This window comes from Filicampus tigris, chromosome 6 (assembly GCF_054856515.1).
Source record: "Filicampus tigris isolate MCC_2025a chromosome 6, RoL_Ftig_1.0, whole genome shotgun sequence".
Classification (NCBI taxonomy): Eukaryota; Metazoa; Chordata; class Actinopteri; order Syngnathiformes; family Syngnathidae; genus Filicampus; species Filicampus tigris.
The window spans coordinates 11,612,548-11,638,795 of record NC_141222.1 but is presented as its reverse complement, the minus strand read 5'-3'; the positions used below and the strand labels follow the sequence as shown (position 1 = coordinate 11,638,795).

Here is a 26,248-nt window from a genome sequence, read left to right as displayed (position 1 = left end):
TATGAGGTTTATAAGGTTAAACCTGTCAAACATGTTCTCAAGATTGGCTTTAAAATTACTTAATGAGGTTGACTGACCTGAGATTTGACTACAGTGTGAAGGGAAAGTATTCAGACCTCTGGAATTCTTTCACTGACTGCGTCATTTCAGCCATTTGTTTTTTCTGTCAAGATGAGGTGCTGAGTGCACATTAATGAGAAATGAAATTAACTTATTTGATTTTGGCAAATGGCTGCTATGACACAGAAAGTGAAAAATTGCAAGGGGTCTGAACACTTTCCGTACCCACTGTATATTTGATCCATATAAGAGCCCTCCATGCTTAATGGATAATTGACAGCAGTCAGTACAGTACAATGGAAGATGTAAGCGAATTACAAATCGTGTGAGGTTTTGAACATCACTGTTTAACTGGGGGGGAAAAAATCAAAGGGCAGCGAAAACTGACTCATAGAGGACTATGTCACTAAATATGCAGGTTCTGTCTGCCTTTATGTTAAAATAGTAGAAAAAACTCTTTGAAAAGGGTTGATGAAAAAGCAGCCAAGTCAAAGTAACCATACAAAACTTGATGAAGGGGATGAAGAGGAATGAAGGGGGGAAATCTTATCCTGTCAATAACTAACAAATCCATGGATAATTCAACATTGCCTGAGTTCTTGATTAGTAGTTTGCCATTTTCTATTGAGCTTGTCCTTATGAGGCTTGCGGGTAAGTGGAGTCCATATCCCAGCTGACTTTGGGTGTGGGGAAGGGTAGTGGTCAGATCACCAATCAATCACAGAGCAAGTGTAGTATACAAACGATCATTCACACTCATCTAGGGAGAGAAGGACAACATTACAGTAGCTCAAATGAAGTGTTGCAATTGATCTCAGTCCTTGATATAAGCTCCAGCGGTACAGGTATGCATGTGTGACAATAAAGTTTTTATTCTTATTTCATAATAAAAACTGCACACCTACGTTTGCCCTCCACCTGTGTATACAGTTCATTTTAATGAAGTTTCAGTGGTTTGATTCTGCATATGGCCAACTGTGTACCCTGTGCATTTCATACAACACAAAAGGAGCACACAGTGTGACTTCTCATTGTTTACAGATGACTGATCACCTGTTCAAATGTGTGTGTTTCTGTGTGTGTGCCTCTGTGAATGCGTTAATTTACACAAAAGGCTCCACTCCACCTTCCACGGACAACGCTAGCTTGGTGCCGTTTTTATAACATAAAAGGGGAAGTCAACTCAAACATATTGTATTCAAGAATATGTTCTATGCAAGCCCACTGGTTGAAATAAGGCATTCTGATAAATATTGCGTTTGTGGAATAAGAGTTAATCCACTCGTTTTTAGCCATCTCTGGAGGCGGCCATTTTGTCACTTCTGTCGACTGGAAATGACATCACAACTGCTCAGGGCTCAGGTAACAACCAATCACGGCTGACCTGTTTTGCCCTGAAGCTGAGCCATGATTGGTTGTTTGCTGAGCCCTGAGCAGTTGTGATGTCATTTTCAGTCAACAGAAGTGAGAAAATGGCCGCCCCCTGCGATGGCTGAAAAGGGCTGGATTTTGCTTCTTAACTCATATTCCACAAACGCAATATTAATCAGAATGCCGTGTTTCAACTAGTGGGCCTGCTGGGAACATATTCTTGAAAAAAATGTGTTTGGGTTGATTTCCCCGTTTAGGTAGCCTATACCACTAAAATGAATTACAGTACTTTTGAAACACAGTCTAAGATATACTTTATTGCTAACACATTTTAACACCTTCCATTTTGATTGTTACCATGTTAAAATTACTGTTCAGAATTCTGGGGAAAACACTTATAAAACTGCATTTCCATTACTGTAAGTAATGAAAGCAATGTTCAATTGTTCATTATCATCGATTCCTCAACTGCACAAAACGGTTGGTCCTCCAATCGAAATTTAAGGCCAAGATAGACCAAAAAGATGCTGGCCAACAGGGACAGACGCTTACCCCCTGTGGCGTCCGGCCGGCTGTCGGCACGTCGCGCTGGAGGAATACACCGCAACGACAGACAGTGACGCTGACCATTAAAGTACCTCCTGTGCATGCATAAGATGTAATACCCTTCCATACCATCTGTGGCGGTAGTCAACATTTCTCATGGTTAGAAAAATCCTACCGGAAAGCTGTTGGCCGGGGGCCAAGAAGATTAAGTCAGTGGAGACGTGCTCACTGTTTTTCCGCATTTGTCACTTCCCGTTGGTGCTCCGAGCGCTGATTTGCTAGCTAACAGCCAATCAGAGTGACCAAATGTCACGACTCGCGACGCCGATTCAACATGCGTAGCCGCCCCCAAGACGCTTACGACACTACGATGGTGGCCACTACATCAAACAGACGGGGCATTCAGACGCCACGGCGCTTCACGACCTCCGACGTCGGTTTGGTCTATCAGGGCCTTAAATCTTAAAATGTGTTTAATTTATCTTGTAGGATTTAAAACTGCGCAATTAATATATAAAGCCAGACATAATCTGTTTTCAGGTCATATGTTGTTTTGAAGGAAAGAGAGGTTCTAATTTCAGTGGAAGTAACATTAAAAGAAAATGTACTCAAGAACATCAATGAACAATTTTTGTATTCCCATCTGTCAGGTGAAAATACGGAGCAGACTACAGTAGATAGAGAACTTGAACAACGTCCAAACATTAGTCAGTTTAAAAATAAATATAAAATAAAACATGTGTTTTCCCAAGAGGTATAGTGAGAGGGAAGGGCTTGCTTAAACAGAGGGTTGAGAATTAGTTGTGGCATGACTGTATATATTATACTTAATTCAATCAAGGTGATGAACCAATTTCATTCAGCAGACTCATCTGTTGCTGCAAGCTGCTCTGCCTCCTCGTCAAGGCAAAACAACCTCACGTGATTAGCACCTAGTGGACGTCACGCCATAAAGATGATAGTGGAGTAGTAACGTCGACTAAGGTTTAATTGCATATTGGCATAAAGCAGAAGAAGAAAAAAATACTTTAAGTCGACACGACAGAATATTTGACTATTCTGTACAACCCCTAAAAGACACACAGACATACGGAATGAGTAGAAAGTCAATAATAGAATTCAAAATTGAGGAATATATCAAATTTATTCTAATTACATACAACGTGCAACAGAGAACACACTTTCTGGTGAATGTTGTCTCCATTATCAGCTTAATTCCTCCACCTGTTTTGCACATCAGACAATGATATGCTGCTGTATTTTTTACAGTGTTTTATGTTATTTGGTTATTCACTGTATCTGACATCTTTCTTTTGTTTTGCCGGTCTTGCGTGCATTTTGTGGTCCAGTGACTTGTCGTAGCTCAGCGCTGAAGCTCGGCCTACGGGCCAGAGGGTACAGCAGCCCGCAGGCATCATCATGTCCCATCAATTGGACTGGAAGGTGACCAGTGCGTATAGCCTGATATGAATGGAGGGACAGTTTGCGGTGCTGTGACGGTCCAGTTTCAGCCGGAAGGCCACCACGCTTTGCCAAAGCCTCGAATACTTTCTCCAGATTGGTGCTGTCTTTTGCCGAGGTTTCAAAGTAGGTGCAGTTGTCACCGAGAGCGTGGAGCACCTCAGCTCGGGAGACTTCCCTCTCACGTTCCTGGAGATCGACTTTATTAGCGCAGACTACCAAGGCGAGCTTCTGCTGTGTCAAATTCTGTGAAAATTTCGTCAGTTTGGATTTGGCTGCCAGGATCTCCCGTCTGAGAGCGCACACCTCTTCAAAAGAGCTCCTGTCATCCAGGCTGAAGACAAGCAAGAAAATGTCCCCTGCAGAAGCAACAATATCCATTTCATTATCGATTTCAAGGAGTCATTTACACTTTGAGTCACAGGTGTCAAACTCAAGGGTCCCATGTCATTTTATGAGGCCAATAATTTCCTTCAGTTTGGTTCTAAACTATAGTTTTACATTAGAAATGTGATAATAATCAAATGCAAGGGCAATTATAGGTTCCAAAACTGAACTTGTGAAATAAAGGACAATAGGTGTAATTGCCTCACGCTCTAGCCAGATGCCTCTAACTCTATCCACGAATTCCTAAAAAGACAATTGAATGATGTTACAATTTCCTAAAAAGAAAAGATTTAGGATGTTGCTTCATTTTAAATATCATAAATTCTTTGTATTTTTACACAAATGCCGAGCAGTTTGTTTTGCACTGTATTCCCTTAATGTACCGAACTAAAAAGATAACACCAAGTGCATACCCAATGTTTGGCATAGGTTACACCCTAGTAATTACATATTCATGTGGCCTTACTGTTACCAGTGCAACCATAACAGCCAGAGTATATGTGGCCTGTCAAGACAGTTTGACACCAACACACGCCCATGTCAGTGATGCCCAACCAGGCTGCCGTGTGAGATTATCACGGGTGCTATGGGAAATTATCACTTCATTTGTCTGAAAATGATTATTTATTTATTAGAAAAATACCGTATTTTGTTCATTTATCTATGCTAGCAACGCACAGCGACAGGCAGGACATTTTAATGCTATTCCAGATTACATACAAGAATACCTGTGAATCCACCTGTTGCCATTCATGCAACAGAATAGCCTCTTGCTTCCTCTTAGAGTCCAAGTTCAAACAGGCCCCCAAATTTCTGTGTCCGTTTGTGAGTAAAGTGGGATGATATTCACTTTTGGTGACATTTTGTGCCTGATATTGCTCGAATGTAATAAGTGCCTCATTGTCTTAATATCGGTTGGAAAACACTGCCCCATACAATAAATATAATAAATTATACGCACCAGTAAGGATAGACAATCGCCGCTTGGCTGGGAAGTCCCTCTCGCCGGATGCATCTAATATGTCAATTTGGTAAGTTTCCCCACGTATACGGAACAGTTTTCGGACAAAATCCTCGGACGTGGGCTGGTACTCCTCGACGAATCCATCTCGCAAGTACCGTCGCAGGATGGAGGTCTTGCCGACCCGCGGCGCGCCAAGAACCACAATACGTTTACAGTTCTGAGGCTTGGTGGAGAACGAGTGCTCCTGTCGTGGTTCTTGGCCTATTTCCCGTCGCCGCGTTTGGCAATGGAGAAGCAGGGCTGCCAGCTGGTCCAGCGGAGAACTCTTGCACCTGTTCACACAGTTCGTCGGCTCCCTGGTGGCTGCGCCTGTGTGCGTCTCCTTATCCTGCATCCACCGAGACGTGGCCACTTTAAGTATCCCCAAACCTACTTTGATCCCCGACAAGTTAAGGTTCTGCGATGCGTTTTTGTACGCCAGTAAGACTTTGGAAGACCCAGAGCTCTGCGAGTCTCTACTGCCAAGTAGCTGGGGACCATCCGAGGTGGAGCAGCAGCGAAATTGCCGTGGGATGGAGGACGTCTGTTCACCCGTAGATATGCTCCCAACTTCCATCGTTTTGTACAATCTTCTATCCGTGGTGTGAGATTATGAGAGTGATGTGTGTTTGACAACGGGACTCCTCCGTTCTGCGTATATATAGACTAGCTTCAACCACGTGATTCACCTGCGTCATGATGATCTCCAGAGTGTGTTGTTCATCGTGGACGTCAAGATCTTTTGATAGAATCTTCTGGAAAACCTGATTGATATCAGTTAAGTGACCAATTAGTAGGGCCTATTGGTGTTATAATAAAAACGGTATTCTACTGTTATTGTTATTGCTGCAGTAGTAATTTAATTTCATTCTCATAAATTAATAATCAACAGCACTCCGTTGCAGTGAGTGTGAGGGGAACTCACCATTCACTAAAAAATGTGTGCTGTACATATGATCAGTTTATGTGCAGAAAATATTGCCTCCTAGCATGCCTCATATTTTGCACATATGAATTTCTATGTTGACTTTTGACAACTGAGAGACTCTCAGAGTTTGTTTTGAGATGAAGATCCATCTTAGGTGTCTGATGCTGATTGTTTCGTCAGAGCAAAACTTGTTACAGCCAACCTTGACAAGCAAAACACATCTGTAGTGATCTGCACATATTAGTGCATTTAATAATCTGTATCTCTAGTGAGTATTGTATATTTTATGTTGTTGTTGTTTCAAAGTATTGGTGGTTTCTACACTGTAAAAAAAAAAAGTTGAGTGAACTCAATTTCAATATCAACAAACTTGTCAAAAATTGTAAATTGGACAGTTCAACAAAATATTTAAAGATTTGGTAATGTGAAAATTGATTTTCCCACATTTTCAACAAAGAAATAAGAATTTACAGAACTAATTATACCTTTTTTTATCATGCCTCCACGTAAAGATAGTAAGTAAGTAAGTAAAAACAACTCAGGAAATTGTTTTGGAGCAAACATCTTACTTGCTTTGTTGTGCTAACTAACATTGTTGCCATTAAAGTAAATGATTTTTAAAGTAATTCCAACTTATATTACTTTAGCCCAAATATAAGTTATATAAGTATAAGTATAATACATAAGTTGTGTTTTTTAACAGTGTATAACTGTAATGTGACAGTTAGCGATGGCTTAAGTTCCCATTGAAGACCCAGACCCATTAGCAAATGCACGGCCCCCTACAGTCTGAGTAGGCAAGATAACTTTAATTATTTCATACACAAGGTAACTCCGTGGACTTTGTATAGTTACAAAACATTTAAAGGCAAAAGAATTTAAGATATTTATATCTGTATCTTATAGTTGAAAAGTTGCTTCATGCATTAATTTCTAGTTGCCTAGATTGCTTTAATGCTCTTTTTTTCCTAATTAACAAATCAAGCACTTAAAACAACTTATTCAGAATGCTGCAGCTACAATTCTAACAAAAACAAACATGTACGAGCAAATCACTCCAGTTTTAAAGTCTCTCCATTGGCTTCCGCTGTCACGTACTACTCATTCCTCTCGTCACGCTCACTCTTGATGACGTTTTCAAATGTAGCTGTGCTGCAGCACTAAGCATTACGGTAAACACGTGTGCGCAGTTGCCAAGTGCATTTGAAGACAACAGCTTACTGCCTGACAACGGCAAGTTTGGGGGCGAAAGCTGAAGAAAAAGTAGGCATGTAACTCTGTTTTTTTGTGAATTTTGTTTATATGAGTGATATCTAGTGCTAATATGTGTAGCGACTGACATTTTAATTGACACCTGACACCGCTCATTGAGTTTGTTAACTTTTTCTTTTAACTTACCTTTTGAGGAAATTGTGTCTTGGCTCACGGCATAGTGTGTTAAGCTGTATAATTTTGTTTGTAAGAGGAGCATGTGGTTGAGTTACAGTAGTTAAAGCCAATTTTTCTTAAAGCAACTGTTGCGTGCGGCTAGTGAAAAGGCATCGCTAGAACGTCCACATCCCTGTAAATAGATAATTGAAACGAGCAGCGTGGCAGTTAAGAATAATGACGTAATGTCAATACTTCACTGCTAAACTTAAGAGTCATATAATAAGTATACGTTATCTTTATGTACATACAATACTGTATCCGTGGATGTCTCATTGAGCACTTTGGGCCGTTGCTGTGATATGTCAGTGTGTCCACCATCTTGGATGTGTCAGTTCTTCTAAACTATTGCGTATAGGCCTGGACTTTGTGAAGCACATTTTCACAAAGTAGTAAGTTAACACAATCAAAATGGCTACACGTTCAATAAATTGTTTAGCCCAAAAAGATATGAATAAATCTTTGCAATGACACTTTGATAACCTTAGTAGTTTAAAATCTGACAAAATTACTAATTATTGAATTTGGTAAATGAAGGGCAATTAATGTAAATAATTTGTTTAATAAACAACAGTAACAGTCACTACAGGATCAAAATCAGGCCTGCATTTGCAAATCCGATGCAGCTGCCATTCACGTTGACAACCAATTTTTACGGACGCACAAAAATCCTTAAGTACGCACAAAATTAGGTGACATTTTTCATACAGATACCTTATTACATAAAGTAACACTTATTCAAAGTATATGACAGACTCATACTCACCTCTGAATTCCAACAAACCAAAATGGAGGCTCATCTAGGGCTTTTCATGTCATCTTCCAAACCGCTTATCCTATACAGGGTCGCGGGGAGGTGCTGGAGCCTATCCCAGCCGTCAACGGGCAAAGGCAGACTACACCCCGAACTGGTCGCCAGCCAGTCGCAGGGCACATCTAGGGCTTTTCCCAATTACGTAATTTATGGAGATTACAGGAATTCCTTTTCACATTCCCAAAAATAACTATTTGCACGGGGTGTCCCTACCACTCGGTGAAAGATGTTATCCAGTGGTTGGAACCTAAGGCAATTGCCGACTTGACAGATGCTAACACATCTATACAAAGTGAACAAAGGTAATGCCTCTCATTCATTTGTATATTTGGGAATCTGAGAGACCTGGAAATAATACTAACACTCTGTATTTAAGTAAGTAAGTACTTTAAGCTGTATGTACGTAAGTAGAAAATGAGTAAAATAAACAGATGTATTTGGAAAATTTCTTTGCAATGGTGAAAAGGCGCAGTGAGAATTCAACACAAGAGCCTGTGCTCATGAAGAAAAAAAAGGGTACATTTCACAGACAATACCAGAAGACCTACTTGAAATATGAATTTACGGCGACAAGTGATTCCCATGCAGGAAGGAAGCCCGCTCTGCACAACAATATGTGCAGTCATTGCAGACTTCAAAACTGATTTGTCATCAAATGTAACTTGAGAGCATCATACATGGTGGCTAACTGCTTCGCTAAAGCTAAAAAGTTATTCAATATTGATGAAAAAAGTGGCTTTGCGAACACAACCCCTACACAACCACCCACCCCACCCCCAGACGGTGAATAGTTACAGGGCTGCGAAGGGTATGGACTTGAATGAACCGGTCCGTGGCTGACAAAAAGTTGGGGACCACTGGTCTACTACAGTATCTAATCAGAGTAGACTGTGCCTTCTGTTAAAGGACCTTATTCAGGGAGGGGATATACAACCCGATGGTCACTCTGTCAGAGCTTCAGCCTTAGAAAGAGCAGAAACTTCTTGAAGGACATCTTTGCAGCAATTCACCAATAAGGCCTGTTTGGTGGATGGAAACCACTCCTGAGTAAAAGGCACATGGTAACCTGCCTGGAATTTGCCCAAAGGCAGGTCAAGAAGCAAAATTTTGTTGTATATTCAGGCAGAGATGGAACTATTTGTGAATGCCAGAAGTCATGTTTGGAGGAAACCCAGCACCCGCCATCACCTGGACAATACCTTGGATGTTTTCATGGCAGGAAATCTGAGAGTAGTCAGGAATGACAGAAAGATGAATGCAGCAATGTACAGAGAGACATCCTGGATGAAAACCTGCCCCAGAGCTCTCCTGACCTCAGACTGAGGTGACAGTTCCTCTTTCAGCATGTCAGCAACTCTAAGCACTCTGCCAAAATACCAACGGAGTTGCTTCAGGACTACTCTGAATTTCCTTGAGTGGCCCAGCCAGAGCCCAAACAGTTTTTGACACACTGACATTTCTGAAAATGTCAAAATTTCATACCAACCTCATGTTTTCTCCTTCAAATATATATATTTTTAAAAATCATACAAATTATAATCTCTTTAGGGGAAAATCACTTTACCACCAGATGACACATGCTGGCATGCAAGTGGAGATGTCAGAGTGAAAGGGATGCAGAAATAAAATAGTGCTGCACAACTTTAGCTGGGGGTGGGAAATGTGTCTTGCTCAAGGGCACATCCGCAGTAGACAGCAAAGAGACAATATTTCTCCAACAAGCAGTTGCTATTTTCACATTTTTGTTCGCAGTGCGACTCGAACCTGAGACCCTCTGGCTCCACAGCCAAAGTCCCTTCAAATGTGCTACTGCGCTAATCCTTCAGGTGTCTATCATGTTTTCCCAGCCTTCTCTGCCACGCTTTCTTCCTCAGCTCCATCATGGCCATCTGCATGTGGTACACATCTTCGAAACAGGTCTCCTCGATGACTTGAATTTGGGAAAGAGCAAAGATTCACAGAGAGCCGGCTCGGGTGACTACGGAGGTTGCTGCAGCACGTTGATGTTCTTCTGGGCCAGCAACTGTTGGATGTTCATGTTGTTGTGAACAGACGCATTATCAAGGTGAAGCAGCCACAAGTTGTCCTGCTACAACGCTCACCGCTGCAGGATTGCTTTGTAAAAATGCTTGTTGATCGTCTCACTCACGCTGAAAGGGAAAAGTCGTGGTTTGTGAGGTGTTTATTGTCAAATGTGTGCGTGTTTGTGAGGAAACGTATCTTGCACTAGCCAGTGGTGTTTTTCTAGCTAACCACTGTTTATGATTTCCATTGCAGATTCAAGCAGCAGCCGGTTAAAAACAACTGACAACAGGCTCATGGCTCACGCGCTCAGAAATCAATCAGCGGATTTGAGCAAAAATGCTAATCCAGCAAGTCGTCGCCTTAGATCTCAATCTCTGGTTCATTTGGGTGTGTTGTGTTCATAATGATCCAATTCTCAATGTGGATATTGTATTCATAGAGGAATTGTGTCCGCTCTGCCAAAGGCATGTCTTCAGGATCTGAACGCTTTCAGTTTGATGAAAGAGGGATGCTTCTTCCTCACAGCATCCTGGGCAGCTTGGATGGCTTTAGAAAGTACCTGGAGATGAGAGGAGAAACAGAGGTGAAATCCTAAAAATGTTTTTCATACTTGAATTTGTAAATTTACAAGCACAAATACAACCGCACCTCTTCACATAAACCATTCTAAAACTATCCATCAAATTCTCCTTTTTTAAAAAAAAATCTTTGTATGCATCTTAAACTTCTTCCAGTTGGTTAGACTAATTCCTAATTCCAGAAGAGACCCTCCATCCCAGGTCCGAGGGACGCATCCTCATGAGGGTGTACAGAACCAGCGCGATGTTCCATTCGGCCAAAGAAACTTGCAAGCAAATGCCCTGCAGCATTGGGATTCATACATCAGGCAGCGTAGGCGACAGCAGAACAACTTATCTGGTGAGATGATTATCTAGTCTGCTGTACTGTTAGTTTTTTAAAAAGCCTGATAATATACAGTCAGACAAAAAGGTATTCAGCTCTCATCAGTATTAAACATGCATGTATAACAACAACTTGTTGAACAAAAACATTCTTAATTCCCGGCTAAAAACTAAATGGGAAATCTATTGCCGCCGTCATAGCATCCGGCAAACACTGTTATATGTTGACTTTTGCGTTTTTCTGCATTTTGCTGATTCCACCTGTGTCCAGGACTCCTCCACAGGCCAGTTGAAAACTTACTGATGAACCAAGATTACCCTTTCAAAGAACTACAAGCGCAGCGAGAACTGCTACGGCGAGTCTTGCCGCTCGTACAGTCAGGATATGTACGATCCTATTTCATCTCTGTTGGATGTCACTTACTTCTCTTTTATCGAGATTTATTTTTTCTGTCCCGATTGGATCTACAACCTCATATGTTTTTGCTTCAACGCCGTATAGGGGCACCGTGTGGGAAGTGAATTTTGGAGTCTTCCCCAACGGTATGGAAATGAATTAAGTGGTATCAGAGCCACTCTTACACAGACGGAACAAGGCAAACGGAAACCTGTCACAATTATTGGACAACCACACAGCGTACTCCAAGAATCTGGTATGCTCTCTCTTTCGCGCACGCACGCACACACCCACACACATTCAACTGTGATCAGATTGTGATCTGTAGTATAGGCAAAAAATTATATAACATCAACAAGACAGCAGTGGTGTTTACCTCCTACTGATACAACATTTTTAACAACACACACGCATATAAAAGACCGTCCAGCAACATGAAACATTTTAATGTAGACTCTTTCATCCATCCATCCATTATCAATACCGCTTATCCTCACAAGGGTCGCGGGGCATGCTGGAGCATATCCCAGCTGTCTTCGGGCAGTAGGCGGGGGACACCCTGTATTGGTTGCCAGCCAATCGCAGGGCACACAAAGACAAACATCCGCACTCACAATCACACCTAGGGGCAATTTAGAGAGTCCAATCAACTTACCATAAATGTTTTTGGAATGTGGGAGGAAACCGGAGTACCCGGAGAAAACCCACGCAGGCACGGGGAGAACATGCAAACTCCACACAGGGAGGCCAGGGCCGGGATCGAACCCACGACCTCTGAACTGTGAGGCGGACGTGCTCAGACTCTTTCAATTTAATTGAACTCTTGCCTTTTTGCCAATTTGAAAAGACAATAAGAATTTCAAAATGAAGAAAATCATTATAACGTGCTTTAATGTTTTGTTCCCACAGCTGTTTTTGTTAGAACTTATAAAATGGAAACTAATAGATCACAATAATAATTCTGTTGTAGCATTAAAACTACAATTTCTGCACTGGTGGAGTAATGTTACATGTGGCTGCCTGCAGAAGTCGTGAGTTCGATTCTCAGCCAGAGCTCCAATACTCGAATATAGCCCCAAAAAAATAAAACCAAATTTTTGTGTGTGGAATGGCATTCTGCGTAAAAACAGATCCAAGCAATAGGAGTGACTTGCTGCGGTGAGTCTGGCGACCCCTGATGGGACAAGCTAAATATTGGAATATTACAAATATAATTTCAGTAATAGAGCTTCGCCATTTTGGTGGATTAGCCCTTAGGGAAACATAATAATTATTCTGGTAGTTACTGGTAATTTTGGGCCACTGCAGCGCGAACGTACATTTGGAGATGCAGTTATACATTTGTTAAACTCTGTATAGTTATCCTTTGTGTATCTTGGACCTGCTACCTTTTAATCCCAATGTTATACATACTGTGGCTGAGCATTAATACGCCCACCCGAAGGCCTATTTTGATTTTAATATCCTTCTGGGCAATGCTTAGGAATCACTTGTGCTGAGTTGCTGCGTCCAGCTTCTCAGATTTTGGACCCAAATAAGGTGATGCAGCAACGTGCACTTCAAGAGGTCATGCAGGGCTTGGAAATCAGCAAGAAGGTAATGCAAATTCATTTACGCATATCTCTTATCTCTGAATGTTTACTTGTCTGGTTCCTCATAATATACCAATGCAATCTGCTCCTGTGATTTGATGTTTTACTTCATACTTGATACTGACTTTAAATGTTTATGATTTAAAGTGATGCCACTAAAGTCACAAAGACATTTCAGTGTTTGCATGTTGCATAAGAAACTTAAGCGCATAATTGACACAAAATATTCAAGATTTGCTCCAGAGATTGCTTTAAATGCCAGTCATCATAACTTTACTGACATAATGAATCGAATAAGATTGATAACTGTTGTAGTAACAATCATACCAAACACTTCATCGAGTAATCTACAGGAGATTAATTAGATCTAATTCAGGAATTTAATCAAAGGTGCGATAATACAATCACATCTCCATAGTGAAGTGCCACATCACTGAACTACAATCTTACAATAAACATCTTGTTCAGTCAGAGCTGCTCTGACAAGGTCAGTCGTAACAGAGCTGTAATATTTTTCTTCCCTCTCTCTCTCATCAACAATGAGTCGAAATCAGCCTAAATGTATTTCATTTGTTTTCTGTAACCCGAAGCAGCCATCTTATTTTAATGCTGCCATGATTGCCAGTATGAGTTTTGTCAACACACAGTTACAATAGCGTTTGTGTTTTATGTTCTCTAACTAACAGTGCTCAGCAACTTGATTTCAGATATGCTCAAATATTTTGTTCGTGCCATCCTTTATTTCAGCACAAACAATGTTCTACTCAGCCATAACTCCTCCCCATCCTTGTACACTTTGTCTCTGCTTGCTGGTCTTACTCAGTCTTTTGATCATACAGTCGTTTTTATTTTCAACTCAAGGAACAAACTGCAATGTATCTACAAGTAACACAAGTGTATGTACATACACAATCCCACAAAATACATTTACTTATTATTAGTATTTATTGTCAGTATTACACGTGGTGTCATTGCAGACAACCTTAAACTGTTCAAAACCTACATGTAAATATGTAATTGACAATGCCCGTTACAACTTTGATTTGGACACAATGAAGTCCCTCAGAGAACATCTACACTATGGACAAAAGTATTTTGCCACACCTCACAAGGTATCATTTAATATGTTTTTGATACTAACCGGTGAGCACCTTCTTCAGCATAACAAAACTTGTTGGGTAATTCTGTTTCCAACACTGTGCATTGGGCAACCATTTCGAGGAAGACGCTTTCTCTTCCGGCATAACTTCTTGTTGTATGTGTTATCCAGGTGTCCCAATACTTTTGTCCTCATAGTCTAACTTAACTAGTTTTGTTGAGACAGAAGGGAATGTCCAAAATGTCAAAACGATTAGATGTTGATTGGCCACATTAGGCAGTTCACAGCTGAGATTCACGAGGTATTAGAACATTAATGTTCTGCATTATAATTGTTATATCAGCCCAAGCAACCAGGTGCCAATTACTCAAAACACCACAAGACACCACAGCTTCATGTGTGGTGAATGATGAACATTTACTGAATCGCTAAAGTGACCTGAGGCTTAAAGTAAGGACAATTCTGAACCGGATGAGGCTAAAACAAAAGATTGTACTTACATTGCGTTTCCCCCCGCAATAAAGTCACTGTCTTTCCAGAAGTATTTGGATAGACTATTTAAAACATTTACTGTACAGTGCACACAGCTACAGTACAAAGGAAATGAGAAAGTTTCTTGTGAGTTCAAAGGGTTTCAGAAAACTGAGCATCTCATGTGCCTTTCGTGGGGGAAAATGAATTGGATGCACATACTCTATACAAAAAGCATGTGTGACTTACAAAAGATGTGGTGCAATGACTTCCAATAACCAGAATGTGCCACTTGAATTTTAGGATCTCAGCAAACTAGAGGTGATTGGCTCCAGCAAACATGTTGTTAAGGAGTGCCACAGTCTTTTAGTGGAAGAGGAAGAGAGTATGAACAAGCAATGTTTGGAGATCAAAAATGAGAATGTGTGAGTAATATGTCATCTTGCTGTTGCAACTGTGAGACAATCCTGATGTACAAGATAACACTTGAATAGAATTAGTCGACAATTTTTTCATTTGTCACACATCTCTGAAGAGTAACATTTAAATTGACTAGGCACACAACATGAGTGGTGTCCCGATTGTATGTTGATGACTAAAGCAGACTAAACCGTAACAGAGATGCTTTGCCCCTTATTACAATATATCAAATCAATGTATCGTCAAAATTATTTAGAAGCTAGTTTTGATGTTATTTTTTTGTTGATTTGTCAATGTGACATGTAATTTACCAACATGCTAAATATGGAATTCATGGATAGATGTTACACTATCATAGCCCTGTAATATGAAGCTCTCTTTTCAATTTGTAGGCCAAACCAAAAAGTAGGTAAAATATGAATAATTATATTGCCCACTATCTTTAGAACCTAACTAAAACGTCAGTGTGTGTATTTTCTGTTTCATTATCTTCCACAGTGACCCCCAGGCACAAAGTAATGATAGTCAGTCTAATAGTCTCCTCATTCCTGCCATGAGGTTCGCTGGTCGGGTTGCTAGCTGGACTGGAAACTCTTCTAGTCAGCAGGTACACGATGGCTTTGTTTCAGTATGGTGAATATGTTGGTATTTCTGTCCAACGTCTGCTGCTCTTTTCTAATTCTGCATGTGTTGACCAGGGAAAGGTAGGAATCAGCATTACAGTCATATTTGAGGCTGTCGTTGGAGAACGAGTCTCGTCTCAACTGGAGATATCAAATGTGGGCAGTACAGCCCTCCTCTTCAGCTGGCAGCAGCTTCCCCTGCCGCAGAACTTCTCAAATCTACAGTCACAGTCAAGATGCCCACACTTCTACTTCAACACTTCTTCAGGTACTCACACCAACACAAAGTACTACCACTAACATCACATTTGTTATTTGATAGAAACTTTGTCTGACAGCACAGGGTGACAGAGTATCTTTGATAGGGCTGTCCTGACTTTTAAGCAAGGCTCAGGATACTTTCATTTCCATCATTCTCCTCTTCTATTCAGGGGTCATCTATCCAGGCGAGACCCAGCAAGTGGAGTTTATATTTAAGTCAGCAAGGCCAGGCATTTTAACTGAACAGTGGCAGCTCAACACTCACCCTTTGCTGCTGCAAGGAGCCTCGGTTCAAGTCACATTGAAGGGAGTTTCCCAGTTGCAGGACACAACAGCAAGTCAGAGGCAATTCATAGAGGTATGCTACACTGTCAGGCAAACAAACGACATCATTGTACCTCATGGCATATACATTGTACCTAGTGCCTTGAGATACCTTGAGATGCCTTGAGAAGTTGCATTGTTCCGTGACTGCATTTGTAACTCCAAACACTTGTGCCTACAATCATCTTTCCCCGTTGAAATGAATGGAAATGCCATTCATCTGTTCCAGATTCCCAAACAAAACAACAACAAAAATGTAATGATTTTCTTTATAAGGAAAATAGCATTCTATATTGTACTTTAGAAAAATATACAGTAGAATATACAATATACAGCTCGCCCCTTAGGCCATATAGGCGGATGCTAGAGAAGAGTCTCGCCGAGGGCGCCACATTGGCTCGGGCTGGCCATGGCAATGACAGGATTAATTAGAACGTAAAGAATTGTAAACAGTTTGTGCATCACTTCAATGGAAACATTGCAAACAGCTTGCCACAACTCCTCAGTAACCCGCCTTTATTAGTTGTTCTTCGCAGAGGGTAAAGAAAACATGCCTGTGATTATTATTTGTTACGTCCGACGCAAGCGGACAAATGTGTGTGGATCCCAAAATTGCAGAATCAGTCAAGTTGCTAATACAAAAAGGTTTTATTTACAAAAACAATGGCTCGACAAAGTTTAAACATAAATTGCTGGTGAGACAAAGCCAGGAAGGGTCGAGTACAAACAAAAAATCACTTGCAAAAGGCAAGGAGAATTGTGGATGAAAAAATATAAATGAGATAGCAAAAATCCAATAACTCGAAACACAAAATGCTCAGTCAATGTGACGACAAATAATAAATAGAATACAAACCAAAAACTAAATCGAGATAACGAGACTAGGAGTGAGATCGAGGTGTCTAGAAAACAAGCTTGAGCTGTTAGGCAAACAAGGTCAATAATCCGACAAGGCAAGTAGGAAAACAGAGTCCTTTTAAACTCCTGATTAACATTGTCCACAGGTGCGCATCTGAAGGGAACGCCTGCCGCTCCAGCTGGCCTGCAACAGGACAGAGAGAACGAAAACAACACAACAGAACCAAACCATGACATTATTATCCATCCATCCATTATCTATACCGCTTCTCCTCACAGCCGGGATCGAACCCACGACCTCTGAACTGTGAGGCTGACGTGCTAACCAGTCGGCCACCGTGCCGCCCCGACATTATTATTATTATCATTATATTGTTACCTGTCGTGTGTATTGTCCCATGTGTTACGCCACCGATTGTGTTCAACTAGCCATTTCTTACAGGGTGATAAGACCAATGCTGTTCTTGAGCCCATAAATAGTATTTTGAGTAGTTTGTTAGCATTAAGCTAAGATGACTTTCCTATGGCAAAGCTACACTATGTGGTTGTTTTAAATGCACAAGCAATTCTCTGTAGTCTGTTTAGTTTGACAACAAACGTCATCTGGCAGTGACAATAGACAGCTGACAGATTTGTTGTGAAGTGAGTTGTGTTGAGGTCACTGCCACTATAAGCACTCGTATCTCTTTTGCTCTAAAGTCAGAACGTTGCCTCGTATCTCGCAAAATTTAGAGTTGACACTTTTACATCTTGGGAGCATACCTGTTTCAATTTGGCCCAGGCAAAAGAGGCAAACCTTGGTGTCCATAGACTTGATGGCCAGATACATGAATGTCAAGAGAAATTGACACCATTACTGTCTCTGTAAATGCAGTGTTCCATTGCTTTGTTTCTTTACACTTTGACCAACCACTGGTGTCTAAAAAGGAAAGGACTGCAAAAAAAATGATTTTGTTGTTGTTGTTGTTGGTGTGTCCACAGACAAAGCTGGAAGAGACATCTAGACTGGAAACCTGCCGGATGATTGTGTACGAGGTACTGCGAGGAATTCAGACTCCAGAAAGATCCAACTCTCCTGCAGAGCCATACACGGTATAAAATCTGACGCTTCACTATCGTCATTCCATATTTCACCCCATTATCTAATTTATTAGTGCATATCTGATCATCTTGAACTACTCACTATTTCCCCTACACTATAAAAGGAGCTATGTTGCCATGTTACCAAAGTGGGTCGATTGAGAGGTTGATTAAAATGTTCAAAGCAATATAGGACATAGCCCAGTCTTAAAACCAGAATGACCCCATTACAAACAGACAGGGAAATCCATTATGAAAAATGACATTTGACATTCATCATATCATCCATCCATCCATTATCTGTACCGCTTCTCCTCACAAGGGTCGCGGGGCGTGCTGGAGCCTATCCCAGCTGTCTTTGGGCAGTAGGCGGGGGACACCCTGAATTGGTTGCCAGCCAATCGCAGGGCACACAGAGACAAACATCCGCACTCACAATCACACCTATGGGCAATTTAGAGTATCCAATCAACTTACCATGCATGTTTTTGGAATGTGGGAGGAAACCGGAGTGCCCGGAAAAAACCCACGCAGGCACGGGGAGAACATGCAAACTCCACACAGGGAGGCCGGAGCCGGGATCGAACCCACGACCTCTGAACTGTGAGGCGGACGTGCTAACCAGTCGACCACCGTGCCGCTTCATTATATCATATTCATGTTAAATCATATGTATTTATATTTATATAAGAAGTTTCTCCTACAAGATCCCCCCCAACAACACAAAAAAATTTAAAAAACACAAAATTGGGGCTAGGTATTTTACATAGGGTTAGGGAAAAAACAAAACTTCACATAGTATAGCTGTTTACCTGGTACCAAGGAGTTGTGAAAATCGTGTACCTACTCCCAGTATAATATTTAATGCCTAATATTACAAATTTATATATAACTATGCGGTGGTTTTGGCTTAATTCCCCAATGGAACTAAGGACCGATTAGTATGTTCCACACATGTGGTGTGCTGGACTGTAGGAGTTATGGTTCGTCATTGTTTATCCTCCGAGCCTCATGTAGTTTTGAGAAGTATGTTCAAGAAAGTGTTTTTTGGCTGCAGAAAAAAATAATGGACTCTAAGCATTCACCATTTCCCGATTTGCGGGTCCTGACTGTTGTTTTTGCCTATGCACCAAACAGCAGTTCAGAGTACCCACTCTATTTGGACTTGTGAGTGCTGGAGACTGGCAGGGTGGTGATTGTCACACAGATTTTATTCATAACCTTTATGGACAGAATTTCTTGATATGCTTGAAGGAGTCCAGGTTATGTAGTTCTGTTGGCTTCATCAAGCCGCAATCTTCAACTCTCACTGGAGCATTTCACAGCTAAGTGTGAAATGGTTGGGGATGATAATCAGCACCAAAAGACTTTTGGTCCATATAAAAAAATTCACTTTTTGGCCATTTTCGGTGGCCGAAAATGTTCGATGACTTAGAAATTTGTACTGGCCCGTTTGAGCCAGTCTCTGACGGTAGTTACTGGCCCGACACAGCAGCGCATTGGCCCTGGGCCACCCACCGTTAATGTCAGGCCACGCTTCTGTAAAATGAGAACCTTGTCTTAATAAAGGTTGTGAAACATTGTTATAGTCAACATTATATCCTTCTTTGTGTTTAGTTGCAGTATCTTGATCAGTCAGACGAGGACCTAAATAAGCTTTTGCAAGAAATGAATCCAGAACACATCTGGGACCTTTTTGACACTTCCAAACAGGTATGAACATTATGTGATGATGTGTTATAATAACACATTTTTACATGCTCTGTATAGTTGCTGTGCTTTCTTTGCCTGTGAAAGAATTTGAAATAATAAGTTTATTAGGAAAAAAAAGACCATGCTCAGTTATTAATATTGCATGGTGAAAGAGAGCAAGCTATTTTCAACACTTTCGGTTGGTCAGTAATTTGTAAAAAAAAAAAAAAAAAAAAAAAAAAGAACAAACATGTGGACTGACCAATAATAGTATAGACTGATATAGTATAGACTACAATTTTGGCGGAGGTATTTGCCTGATGCCAGCCATTTTGTCCTGTGTTTTTCTCCGCTTTCTAACATCTGAGTCACAGGTGAGTTACAAACCTACTACTCTCAAGGGTACCATGGTAACGGAACACTAAAAATATGAATCTGCTTTGGCCATAAGCATAGGAGATACACAGTTTTACATTGCCTCAAACAGCACTGTTCCCAATATAAAATTAACATAGGTGAAGCAATCTAGTTACAATCCTGGAATTCCCAGCTATGATAACATTTATTTTAAATACAAACATACACACAGCGCTGGACAGCTATATCCAATAAGATGTATGTGTGTGTGTGTTATTTCATTCACACATAGTGTAGTTCACAGCTCAATCTCAATAATTACAAAAACTATCAAACAAACCCAGAAACAATTCTTGAATTACATATATAAAACATTATGTATTAGTAAATTCTTGTTGGTATCAAACCCAACAATATTAACCTTACCTTCAAGTGTAAGTCTTAACTCTTCCCCCGGCCCGGTCCAAAGCGGCCTGGTACCGGGCCCAGTGGTTGGGGACCCCTGCTCTAAAGCACTACATGTACCATTTAACAATGGAAGCAACAAATGTAGCATTCTTCTAATACATCTATTCGACATAGTTTGAAAATACATAACATTTCTGTCCTCAAGGTTCTAACACTGCACCATAAAAATGTGAGCACTTTGTATGAAATACCTAGGACACAATATCTGTATTACATTTTTACATTACATATTAGTATCAACACTAGTTCACATGAAATATGTCAAAGGTTATTTCCTAGGAAAGCTGCCAAATATGACATGTAGGGTCATTAAAAGTATCTTACTGCTGTGTTTCAATTGCTCTTTTTACTTTATCATACACAGTTTTGGGTTACATGAGCAGATCTGGATGTAGCAGCCACTGTGAACAGTGGTTTCATATCGATGATTTGTTTTTGCTTGTCATAAAAAAAAAAAATCAATTCATTTCAAACTTCTCTCATTAGTAAAAGCAGCAACTTTCCTTCTTAAAGTAAATCAATGTTTCAGCACAGCATTCAAGGAAGCCAATCTAAAGGATCAATCCCGGGATTTATCAAGGGGACAGTGATGTGGTTCCCTCAAAATATATCTGCTGATGGAAAATGGATTCTGTTAACCCAAGTTGTGTTCTGCATTTGTGACTGGTGAATGCAACATTTGTTGTTACTTTTAAAATATTAGGCATAATAAAAATATAATAAGTAGTTAACAACATTTTCATGGGAAATTGTTTCAAATATTCCTTGTGTTTGTGACAAAATGCATGAATTAATCCCTTAAGATCTCTACATTTTGAAACAGTTCTGTATTCAGTCAGTCTTCATGAATGTACATTTTTTTGACAGGATGATCCTCTGGATGATGAATTGGAAAGTCGGCGTGCTTCGATGGATAAGTTAAATGATGACGAGCAAGATCCAAACTGTGATGACACGCAAGACAGTACAGTTGAATGATTGAATTAGGTACATCAGAACCCTGTAAAATGAAATTATACAAGTACAGTGGGTATAAAAGTCTACACATCCCTGTTCAAATGTCAGGTTTTTATGACATAAAAAACGAAGACCAACATAAATCTTTTAAAAACATTCCCCGCCATTGGGACCTGTAACTCAGTTGGAAAAAAAAACATGTCAACAAGTCTTTTAAGGATCTTAAATGATATTAGGTGCACTGCAGACGTGAGAAAACTCACAGTCTTGGTGCTACTGGATCTAAGCGCTGCTTTTGATACAGTAGATCACCAAATTTTATTAAATAGACTTAAAAATCTAGTGGGCATCTCTGGTACTGTTTTTGACTGGTTTTATTCCTATCTCACAGACCGATATTTCTTTGTAAGTATGGATACTTGTTCCTCTAAAACTCATGAAATTAAATGTGGGGTTCCTCAAGGTTCGATTTTAGGCCCCTTACTTTTTAATCTTTATATGCTTCCCCTCGGGGATGTCATCAGGGGACACGGCATCAGCTTTCACAGCTACGCTGATGACACGCAGCTGTATATTGCCGTGTCTCCTGATGACACAGGACCCATTGATACCCTTTTAAATTGCATTTTAGATATCAAGTCATGGATGGCAGATAATTTCCTACAGCTCAATGAGGACAAGACTGAGGTTTTAGTTATCGGTCCCGAAGGTCAGAGAGAGAAGCTTTTACCAAAACTACACATTTTTAATCCCTCACACTGTGTGAAGAACCTTGGTGTCATTTTTGACTCTGAGCTCAGTTTTATTCCTCATATTAAAAATGTAACCAAGATTGGTTTTTATCACCTTAAGAATATCGCCAGAGTCCGCCCGTTTCTCTCTCAGGCTAACACGGAAGTGCTGATGCATGCCTTTATTTCCTGTCGTTTAGATTACTGTAATGCCCTGCTCTCTGGCCTCCCGAAAAAGAGCATTTCACCACTGCAACTACTGCAGAATTCAGCCGCTCGGGTGCTGACGAGAACCAGAGGGTGGGAGCACATTACGCCAGTTTTGAAATTGCTGCATTGGCTCCCTGTGTGTTTCAGGATCGATTTTAAAGTACTTTTATTAGTTTATAAATGTGTTAATGGTCTTGGGCCATCTTATTTATCTGATTTGCTTTTATCATACCAGCCCTCGCGGATCCTGAGGTCCTCTGGCGCCGGCCTTTTATTTATTCCAAGGGTGAGGACCAAAATGCATGGCGAGGCTGCATTCAGCCATTTTGGTCCTCACCTTTGGAATAGCCTGCCAGAGGATGTCAGGTCTGCAGAGACTGTTGATATTTTTAAGAGGAAGCTCAAGACACACCTTTTTAGTTTGGCTTTCAACAACTTTTAAATAATTTATCTTTTCTTTTGATTGAAGATAATTCTATGTTTTGCTTTGAATGTTTTAAAGCACTTTGAGTTGCATTTTTATGTATGAAAAGTGCTATATAAATAAAATGTGATTGATTGATTGATTGAAAGTGCCTCGGCTAAATAAAGTTTAGCTGTTCCAGTAGTCTTTTCTTGACATTTTTTTGCTTATAAGCAGAAGCCTGATTTTGTACTACCACTGACTGCTGTTTCAAACTGTTCATATTTTCCAGTTCCAGCTGAAGAAAAACAACCTTAAAGCATGATACTGCCACCACTAAATTGTTCTTCACTTCATTGTAGGTATAGGGAGGAGAAGTGTTGTGTTTACACCAAACATCTTTTAACTGTGGCCAAAGTTGGTTTCATCAGACTAGAAAACATTTTCCCACATGCGTTTTGTAGATTTGTGTTTTTGGAAAATGTAACCAGACTTGGATATTTTTCTAAGATAAGGCTTCTGCTAACGTACCGCCTACCACAGGGGTGCCCAAGTCAGGTCCTCGAGAGCCCCTATCCAGCTACATGTTTCCCTCCTCCCAACACATCTGATTCAAATGATCAGGAGGCTTCTGCATGGCTTGTATAACATGAAGATGAGAGATCACATGTACTAAACAGCCAATGCTTGCCAGAAATTCCTGAAGGTCCTTCAATGTTGCTGTCGCCTTCTTGGCAGCCTCTCATTTTTTCTTTTCCTCAAATTTGGAGGGATGTCCAGTTCTTCAAAATGTCATTGTCGTGCCACTTTCTCCACTTGATAACTGTCTTCACTGTTTCATGGTATATTTAATGATTAGGAAATTATTTTGTAACATTCTCTTGTACCTTTAAAAGAGATCCCTCTGACGCTGCGAACGATTGGCTTGTGCTGTCAGATGCATGACTTCGAAGTGATGAAAAGCATATTAGAAAGGTTTAAAGGGGTTAATCAGTGGCTCCTCTCATTCCCTTTAAGTTTTGGCGCAGGTGAGGCGCGCGGTCTACATGGCAGAAAACAGACTCTGGAGTCGATGCAGGAGATCGGCAAAGTAAAAGTAGAAAAAACTGCAAGAAGTTCTCCACTTGTGGATGATGCAAAGTTGGCTGCTATAAAGTGGCCACTTGGTGGATGCACCTTGCATCGTGCGTCTGTGTGTGACATCTTTTATTTTCACTGTTAGGTTTCTTCTACTGCTACTATACTTCTAAGTACAGGTAAAGTCTGACACCTTATCCCCTAGTGGCAGGCAGCTAAATTATAATTGAGCATCTCCTTGGCATCAGCAAAAGCTCATTTGCATTTAACGCTTTCAATGCCATCCATTGATTAAAAAAGAAACTCTTGAGTGCTAGCTAATTTAGAGCATTCTGACTGATCATTCAAGACTCACAGAATATTTGTATTGTTTTATGACCATATAAACACAGAAACTACCAAATGAAAGATTAGACTCTTCTTTCATCACAAAAATGTATGTTTCTACCTTATTCTGTTTTTTTTAGGAATCAGCAGTAAAACATGGGTTGGTTTCACCCAAATCACTTATTTCTAACCACAAAAAAATGCAGACAAGCTACCAGCTTCTTGTGAAGATTTTATACACAACAGTGCCTTTGATGCTAATAATTTTTGCTTTATGGACATCACAAACAGAACAGTTCTTTTTTCTACAAAATACAATGAAAAGGTTTTCAATGGCAAAATAATATATTAACAATGAATACCCAGTGTAACGATGTTCCATTTGACAATCTTTGCATACTTGCATGCTTTTTAGCAGTAGTATTTAGTAGTGTGTGTGTGTGCGTGCGTGTGTGCGTGTACATACATTGTCATAATTTCTACTTCTAAATGTAAATGTTCATCTTTTCTCTCTTTTCTTGCACTCTTTGTATATTTAATGTGACAAACTCTTCAATCAATCACTAGCTGCTTTTAACAATCACATCTCCAACGGTCTGCCATATTTTAGGAGCTTATGTGCTGTGAACTCCTTCAAAATAGATCAAATTCTGCCATCTGCTGGCTATAATTAATGGGGGTTTTTTTGGTTGTTTTTTTAATTAACTTTCCCAGCATAATGATGAAACCACTGTTGGCGAAGAACAACAAAAAAACGGCATTATGATTCCCGTTGACAGCATTTTATGCCGGCGCTTAGAGTTTAAGAGGAAGTCAACCCAAACATATGTTCTATGCATATCCACTAGTTGAAACATTATGATTAATTAAGACATTATGATTAATATTGCGTTTGTGGAATATGAGCTAAGCAGCAAAATCCACCCCTTTTTAGCCATCTCACGGGGGCGGCCATTTTGTCAAACATTAATGGAATATTCTGCTTATGTTAACAATCTATGCCAGTACCATTTGTTGTTTAGAATATAGTAATTTCTGTTATTTCATGCCACGTAAGATAAGCCATATAGAGGCACTGTGCAACTTCGACCAAAAGAGCACCACTTGATCTGTAACTTACGCCTACTGAAAATGACAGCACGGTTGCTCAGGGCTCAGGTAACGACCAATCACAGCTCAGCTGTTTTCTGAAGCTGAGCCGTGATTGGTCGTTATCTGAGCCCTGAGCAACTGTGATGTCATTTTCAATAGGCGGAATAAATTCCAGATCAAGTGGTGCTCTTTTGGTCGAAGTTGCCGTGCCTCTGGTTTAGCTTACATGGCAGCTTCAGAAAACGGCTGAGCTGTGATTGGTCGTTACCTGAGCCCTGAACAACTGTGATGTCATTTTCAATCGACAAGTGACAAAATGGCCGTCCCCCGAGATGGCTGAAAGCAGGTGGATTTTTCTATATTCCATGAACACGATAATAATCCGAATACCCTGTTTCAACCAGTGCAACATATTCTTGAAAAAAATAGGTTGACTTCCCTTTAACTTTGGGCCATGGCCCCATGTTTAAAAATCACCGGTCTAGTCTACTTTCTTTCTCTCGCCAAATTGTCAGGTGCGTAGGGGGCGTGTTAAAGAAAACGCATTCGGTCCGCCAGGACGCTGAGCGAGACTCAGCTCTTTTTTTCTTTTTTAATTTACTCTCAACTCTCTTTAATTTAATCTCAACAATATTTTTTTTCAATTGGGTTGCATTGGTTATAAGTTATAATGGTGGAAAACGATTTGAAATGTTTTATCTTGGTCTCATTTTGAATATCCTGCCAGGCGAACAGAGGTGTGTAGACTTTTTTGTCATGTCATCACTAAAATATTCTACTGTAGTGTAGATTCCTCTGATGTCATCACTATCCTGCCCACGGGTAGGGGGCTGGTTTGCATCTTTTCGAGGTATTACTATGATGTGTTGCAGGATATTAACCAT

The 26,248-nt window shown here is 40.4% G+C and overlaps 2 protein-coding genes across 8 annotated transcripts; one reads left to right on the top strand and one right to left on the bottom strand.

Moving 5' to 3' along the window:
- Window positions 1-3,192: 3,192 nt before the first annotated feature.
- On the bottom strand, window positions 3,193-5,462 carry rasd2b (RASD family member 2b). Its single transcript, XM_086033503.1, has 2 exons — window positions 4,787-5,462; window positions 3,193-3,797 (listed from the first exon to the last, which is right to left on the bottom strand). Exons 1-2 carry the CDS (start codon window positions 5,403-5,405, stop codon window positions 3,268-3,270), a joined length of 1,149 nt encoding a protein of 382 aa, XP_085889629.1. The 5' UTR covers window positions 5,406-5,462; the 3' UTR covers window positions 3,193-3,267.
- Window positions 5,463-6,938: 1,476 nt separating this feature from the next.
- On the top strand, window positions 6,939-25,329 carry mycbpap (mycbp associated protein). 7 transcript variants are annotated; one of them, XM_086034541.1, is made up of 16 exons: window positions 6,946-7,023; window positions 9,751-9,824; window positions 9,916-10,063; window positions 10,276-10,410; window positions 10,488-10,606; window positions 10,758-10,941; window positions 11,197-11,312; window positions 11,428-11,578; window positions 12,806-12,918; window positions 14,788-14,909; window positions 15,403-15,511; window positions 15,603-15,795; window positions 15,959-16,146; window positions 17,952-18,062; window positions 19,668-19,763; window positions 21,435-25,329. In XM_086034541.1, the coding sequence occupies exons 4-16, from the start codon at window positions 10,317-10,319 to the stop codon at window positions 21,543-21,545; spliced, it is 1,707 nt and encodes a 568-aa protein (XP_085890667.1). In that variant the 5' UTR covers window positions 6,946-7,023; window positions 9,751-9,824; window positions 9,916-10,063; window positions 10,276-10,316; the 3' UTR covers window positions 21,546-25,329. The 7 variants fall into 7 exon arrangements, with proteins under 7 accessions (XP_085890668.1, XP_085890672.1, XP_085890667.1 ...); XM_086034545.1 differs by having other exon boundaries at window positions 6,959-7,019; XM_086034542.1 differs by lacking the exon at window positions 9,751-9,824 and having other exon boundaries at window positions 6,939-7,019; window positions 9,873-10,063.
- Window positions 25,330-26,248: the final 919 nt, after the last annotated feature.

What these genes read in the sequence shown, in the direction of transcription:
- rasd2b (XM_086033503.1), bottom strand. Translation starts at nt 5,405, where the DNA reads ATGGAAGTTGGGAGCATATCTACGGGTGAACAGACGTCCTCCATCCCA. An exon ending in GCGATTGTCTATCCTTACTG is followed by an intron (nt 3,798 to 4,786) that starts GTGCGTATAATT and finishes TTGCTTCTGCAG; the next exon opens with GGGACATTTTCTTGCTTGTC.
- mycbpap (XM_086034542.1), top strand. Translation starts at nt 10,317, where the DNA reads ATGGCTCACGCGCTCAGAAATCAATCAGCGGATTTGAGCAAAAATGCT. An exon ending in CGCTCGTACAGTCAGGATAT is followed by an intron (nt 11,313 to 11,427) that starts GTACGATCCTAT and finishes AACGCCGTATAG; the next exon opens with GGGCACCGTGTGGGAAGTGA. An exon ending in GTCAGAGGCAATTCATAGAG is followed by an intron (nt 16,147 to 17,951) that starts GTATGCTACACT and finishes GTGTGTCCACAG; the next exon opens with ACAAAGCTGGAAGAGACATC.